General features: G+C 44.2%; 1 protein-coding gene across 1 annotated transcript in view; it reads right to left on the bottom strand.

Annotated features, from left to right (window-relative positions):
* LOC116399725 (CREB3 regulatory factor-like) overlaps window positions 1-6,472 on the bottom strand; it is a 15,652-nt gene that overhangs the window by 6,932 nt on the left and 2,248 nt on the right. The window contains exons 2-4 of the mRNA XM_031877107.1: window positions 3,921-4,094; window positions 2,599-2,788; window positions 142-215 (exon numbers count right to left, since the gene is read on the bottom strand). Of these exons, the coding sequence (XP_031732967.1) occupies window positions 142-215; window positions 2,599-2,788; window positions 3,921-4,094 (438 nt within the window). The remainder of the gene's footprint in view (window positions 1-141; window positions 216-2,598; window positions 2,789-3,920; window positions 4,095-6,472) is intronic.

Raw genomic sequence — 6,472 nt, 5'->3', positions numbered from 1 at the left:
TTCTCATAGACTTCTATACAACCAGAGGAGTCGCCCCCTGGTGGACATTTACAAAGAGGACTTTGACTCGTCAGTGACGTGTTCATGTGTTCATCACTTTAACGTTGCAGCTGTTGAACGTGTCCAGTCTGCAGTACTGACCGTACTCCTGGTTGAGCCCCCACAGCTTGATCTTGTTGGCTTCGTGCTGGGCCTTCTTCTTCAGCCGGCAGGCTCTGCAAACAGAGTAAAAAACCAGAGCGCCGTCATTCTCTGGAACGGGAGACTCTTAGTATTCCCGTTCTCCACATGGTCCCGTTACTGTGTCTGCTGGTTTCACAGCGAGAGCAGCTGGAGAGCGATGATTGGAGGATTTATTTTCAAACTGTGAGGCAGATTGACTGGAAAAAACCCTGCCCTCATCTCCTCGCCTCCGCTACCACTTGACTCTGAAGGGATACGGCCGGTTCGGTTTGAGAGTATTTGGTGTTTTAAAAAAGAAAAAGGCAGCAGAGCCTGAATCAATCGATGCATGTTAAATATTGATGCCTCTCATGGGGACTATTCTCCGCAGCGTGCAGAGAATTTCTCTTTTCTTGCGGCCGTGAATCAGCTGAATGAAACTTAAGGAAACAAAACAATTGTGGGCCAAAATACTCCCTCTACTTCTCTGCATGTTGAAATGTTCTTACCACAGTCCCTTCTAAAGAGGATGTGGACAACCATACAACAATTAAGCTGTTCCTAATCACGGCTGGGATGTTCCAACTTGTACCACGGTTTTTTTGAATTTGTTAATGCATTTCCCTACCTTCCCACAAGCCCCTAAACACACCATCAACACAAGAGTTAAGTCGAAACAGCCCCTGCTCGAAATGCGAAACCAAAAATAGCCCCGAAGAACACATGCTGTTCATCGCAATGGCTCACCTACAGCTGCAAATTGATTTAATCGGCGTGCTGAATGTGAACGAGACCAGCGGCTGCCTGGAAGGTAGGAAAAAACACAATTCACCAGATAAAAAAAAAAAGCTTCCGGTGCTTGGAAGGGTTGGGGAAAATGGGCGTCAGTGGTTCGTCTTTTGAAAACCTTGGAGGCGTTTCCAAATACTGCAACACTTTTGAGAATAAAGCGAGTTAATGCAGTTCATTCTGACAAAGAGGATACACAGATTCAGCCATTTTGGAGTTTGTTTTCGTTCAATAAAGACGTTATTATTATCTCCGCCATGAAAATCATGCGGGTGAGTGACTGTGCACCTCTGCGTCTTTCCACGGTTAATCTGGCTTTCTGCTTGAACAAACTGCATAATGTCTTGGGTGGTCCGTTTAAGCTCAAGGACCTCTTGTGGTTGCGGTGACTTCACACATTTTGAAGCCTTTTTTATACCGCCATCGACTGCCTGCTGACTCCTCACTCACTTCCATTAACCGGCCCCTAGCCAGCGGGGCCGCTAGTGATAACACAGCTCAGTGCGTCGCATGGCTAACGGCTAACAGAACTGCTAGTACACATACTGCTGCGTACCTCACGGCTGCTGCTCTGCGGCTCACTTTCATTGTTTTTGGACGGTGTGTTTGGCTAACCGCTAACCGCTAACATCTAACGGATTTGACAGTACAGTAGTCCTGTAGGTCTGGTCCCTGGGTCAGTGGCCAGCACATGATCTCTCTACCGCTAAGCATCCGCTGGAGGCAAACTAAGAACTCGTTGTTTTCCTCCTACGCAGGTTTCTTTATGACAAGATTGAGACAATCGTAGAATAGTCCCAGCCACCGCTAACTCTGAATTTTACACTTTACTCTCAATGCTTCTCCTTCTCTTCCATCATCATTCGATCCGATGATGTGATTCCCAGAGTCTCTCTCCTCTTTAAACTGCCTGGTGATAATGTCCTTTCCCCCAAATTCTCCTCCCTCCCACCATCCAGAGATGAACTTTCTATGACCCTCCTCTCCTCGTCTGCCTCCTCAATCCTGCCCTGATTTCCTCCTATTCAGCCTTTCATCCTGCCTCCTTCATCTCTTCTCCTCTGTTGTTTTCCTCTGCTTTCCTCCATCTTTCCTTCATTTATTCCATCCTGCTCACATCCAAGGTAAACCAATCAACTTAAAAATACACTCATGGCCTACATTTCCCAAATAATTTGTGTTGTGTATATCGTCCCTGGGGACATCTTTTGACTGTTTGCAGTAAGGCTGAAATTTAGAAGGCCATCTCCAGTATGGTACACTGTGTTTCACGGGGGAGGAGTTGAAATCAGAAGCCTCCTGACAAAAAAAAGGCTGTTTTCTTTAGATTTTTCATTCAGTCAAATCCCTAAATTCCACTGAGATTAGATGTATTTCTCAATACATTCTTCTCTCTCCATATCCTCCAGGTGAACTACTTGACTGCCCCTCATATTTGAAAACCGATCTTGAAGGCTAAAAGACTGCAGATATACAAAACCACAGAGGCACGCAGGATTCTCATCTATTTCTTTCTGCAAATTATGCACAATCGCTGAAAACCAAACCAAAATGCCCACTCATGCCAGATAAATCGATACGGAGAGTCTCCCCGGGCTCTGACTTGGTGCAGAGGATGTAAGGAGGGCAATAAGTGGAGTCTGGTACCTGGAGGCCAGCTTGTTCTTCTCCTTGCGGGACCGGGCTCGGGCCACGGCGGGCAGGTCGTTGACCGGGCCCATGCCGTCGATGGCGGCGTTGAGCTTCTGCAGCTGCTCCCCGATGTTGTGGAGCTTCTGGGGGTTTGGTGTCAGGTCGCTGGCGTCTGTCTTGCGGGCTTTGCGGCGCCCTTTTTTGCCTGGACAAAGGACAAAAGAATTCATTCAATACCCGTCTGTAAAAGTCTTTCAATCCTCAATCTTTTCAACACCCACAAACACACCAGTTTGCCAAATGTATGCTGTGCAGCCAAACGTCCACAGAAATCATACTCTGTCACCAAGAAATCCTTATAACAGGATAACCAGGCAGCAACCTGAAATGTGAAGCCGATGCTTCATGTGTTAAAGCTGCATTCTCTCTGTTGTCCACCAGGGGGCGACTCCTCTGGTTGTATAGAAGTCTGTGAGAAAATGACTCTACTTCTCTCATTATTTATTACCTCAGTAAACATTGTAAACATGAGTTTATGGTCTCAATCTCTAGTTTCAAGTCTTCTTCAATACAGCATGATGTTCATTTACTACATTATGGTCCATTTAGAGTCAAACAGACCATAAAGCAGGGGATGCTTTAGGGCGGGGCTTACTGTGATTGACAGGTCGCTACCACAGTGTTGTCCATGTTTTCATCTTACAGCTTTAACCCTTTCACAGTGTTTTCAATTTGTAGTCCGTAAACCAATGGGTGACATCACGGTGACTATGTTCACTTCTATATTCTTGCCCATGTACTTATAGTCTATGGGGATAAGACATCTAGATTGTCTTCAATTTGATGTAATTGTCCAGCTAAACAAATGGCATCATAGTTTTTTAGAAGTAGCAAATATATAGATAGATAGATAGATAGATAGATATAGATATATAGATATATATAGGACAATCCTAAATGTTATTTGTGAGGCAGTAGATAGTGGATTCTTCTGAAGAACAAAGGCTTCCAAGCTGCTGCACAGTTCACTTAGCAGGGAAGCGTTGAAAAATTCAGATTTTGACATGAAAGTTGTATGTAGGGCACATGCCTGAGGGTCCAGATCCGATTCATCTCACATGAGAGAAAAGAAATGGGACACTTTCAGCTGCAGTGTGAATATCGTGTGAATATATTTTTTTAATTTCTCCTCATTCAGTGGATCTTCACCTCTATGTGATCGGTGCTGCAACTAACAATGAATCCATCAATTATCTTTTCCTTTTTGATTGAACTATTAATGGTCTCGTCGTTGCAGTAACATGGTAGTGAACCGGTCAGTGTTGCGGTGTTCTCACCCTCTCGGCGGTACAGCGTGCTGGGTAGAGTGCTGGAGCTCCAGGACAGAGACCAGTGGACGTCTCCGCCCAGTTTCTTCTTCGTGGCCGACTCTCGGGCTCGTCGGTACTCCCAGAAACAGCGACGCTTCGCCGGACGCTCGCCCGGCTGGCTCGCCGGCTCGGCTTCCACCTCTGAAGGGAAACGACAAGAATTGTGAATTTGTGCGTCGATACAAATGCGGTAAAAGGCTTCGCAGCTGTGTCACACATCTTCAAGCAACACATTTCAGTGGAGCCGACTTTTATGAAAAATAGACAACCAACGAGGGGGAAAACATGACCTGGTCATCATTTTAGAATTAGAAATGGTTTATTGGCAAGTACGTTACACATACAAGGAATCTGGCTTGGGGATTGGTGCATAACGATAAACACAGTGCAGTAGTATAAGACATCATTTAAAAATAGAAAATGTGAAAATTTACAATAAAATATGGTAAACAAATGAGCATACGTTAAGACAAGTATGTTCGTTATGAAACAGGATTAAAGTCTCCAGCCGTGTTAGCCGTCCTACGAGTCTCAAAAGGATTCAATCGATACAAAAATAACTTCTTTGATCACCACAAGTGGATCAAAAATGTAAAGTGTAACTTAAGCGTGGAGCGAAGTTATTCGTCACATGTTCAGGGAGTTGCTCAGCGGTCCTCACTCGTTTTGGCCAGAGGGGTGAGGAAAGGTGAGAAGAAAGGTAATCATTAAGATTTATCATCTAAGGAATGTGAACCACAGTATTGGACACATTAGGTATTAAGAGCCCAGCAGAGTTATTGCAGCTACGAAATGATCAGAATTCACCCTGTAGGAACCACGAACGTCTGAAACCAAGTTTCACAGCAACCTATTAAATAGTGGTTTAGGGTATTTCCCTCCGGTGTTGACCCACCAGAGACACATCACCACTAAAGTCCTCAAAAGGTTTTACGGTCAGTAGGAGGCGTGTGACGATATGAACATTATCACAGTTATCCAGGCCAAAATAATTGCGATCCACGATCTTTGGTACCCATCTACCCAGCATCGGTGATATTGGTGACAAGAGGTGCCTGCGCACCAAAGATTATTAAAAGACAATAGCCACCCAGCCACAGCCTGGTCGCCCAGCCTGGATCTGGCAAGAGATAAAGTATCGGCTGCCGTTCCACTCCTGTGAGACTCCTAGATTCATCCTCCACCCTCCACCCTCCACGTATTATGTAGTTTTGTTTTATGTTGCAAAATGGGACTACATATATTTTTTTATATAACATTGTGTTCTTTCTTACATAAATCCTGTATTTATTCTCTGAGGATCTATGTTTCACTTCTCTACCGTGACCACAAACAACTTTTCCAAGTCGTTTGGGATGAGTTTCACAATAATGGAAATTCACCACAATCAACTTATTGTGAAGGTTTATTTATTCATTCGTGTTTTAAACCTCGATACAATCGTTCCACTGTGACACACGGCTGAATCACAAGGAACTTTGTGTATACAAGTGACTGAACTTCTGAACCATCTATAACCTCAGATTGACCTGTAGTTATAATAATAATAATAATAATAAAGCATTTCACAACATCTCCTCTCAGTTGCACCACAGAGAATCTCTCTGGTGCAACTTTTTAGTTTCATTTGCTGTAGTTGTTGTGATTCTAGCAAACACAACTTCCGTTCAACATTAATTTTTTGGCCTGCATATTCAGTGTCTCTAAAGGTTCCTCATTATTGTGTCAACATATATTTTATAATCAAAGAAATATACATTTGTGAGCGTAATCTGGTCACCTGATCACAGAGAGGCAATGATTCAAAAACAGAATCAATACTCCAGGATGTGTTATTGATATATCATGAAGAAAAACAGAGCACGGACAACGATGACAGCCATGTATAAGATATTGAATTAATGGAAGAGAAATACCCTGCCAGTTAATATGACTGACGGGTATTAATGTTTACCTGGTATGACATCACGCTGTGAACCCTAATCCCTCAAACACACGCTGTATGTCCCGATGACAAAGCCACCGCCGCTACGTGCATGTGTGCCACAAACGTCACAGGAGATTAGCCTCAGGCGTGCAGAGCCATGCATAACGGCATCATAAATAATACAACGCGCCAAGCTCCCAAACAGCCGGAGAGAGAGAGAGAGAGAGAGAGAGAGAGAGAGAGAGAGAGAGAGACGCGTCTTTCAAGATCCACCGGAGCTCAGCTAGAAAATAGCAGGATTAAATCAGACTGAAAGTTAATAAAACGTGAAGTCTGATCCTCGCCATTAGCCAGGGCTATCTGTTCCACACACACACACACACACACACACACACACACACACACACACACACACACAGAAGATGGCTTATGTAACATCATGTCGTCTGATCCTGTCTGCATATAGCGCCATTGTCTGCACTCTCCCCTCAACTCAATCTCTCTCTCCACTGACCTTTGTTTTATATATGATTAAACATAACGCGCACACACACACACACACACACACACACACACACACACACACACACAC

The sequence above is a fragment of the Anarrhichthys ocellatus genome, unplaced genomic scaffold (genome assembly GCF_004355925.1).
Source record: "Anarrhichthys ocellatus isolate YVR2014 unplaced genomic scaffold, GSC_Weel_1.0 scaffold126, whole genome shotgun sequence".
Classification (NCBI taxonomy): domain Eukaryota; kingdom Metazoa; phylum Chordata; class Actinopteri; order Perciformes; family Anarhichadidae; genus Anarrhichthys; species Anarrhichthys ocellatus.
The sequence above is the reverse complement of the archived record's forward strand: the minus strand, read 5'-3'. Positions and strand labels throughout refer to the sequence as shown.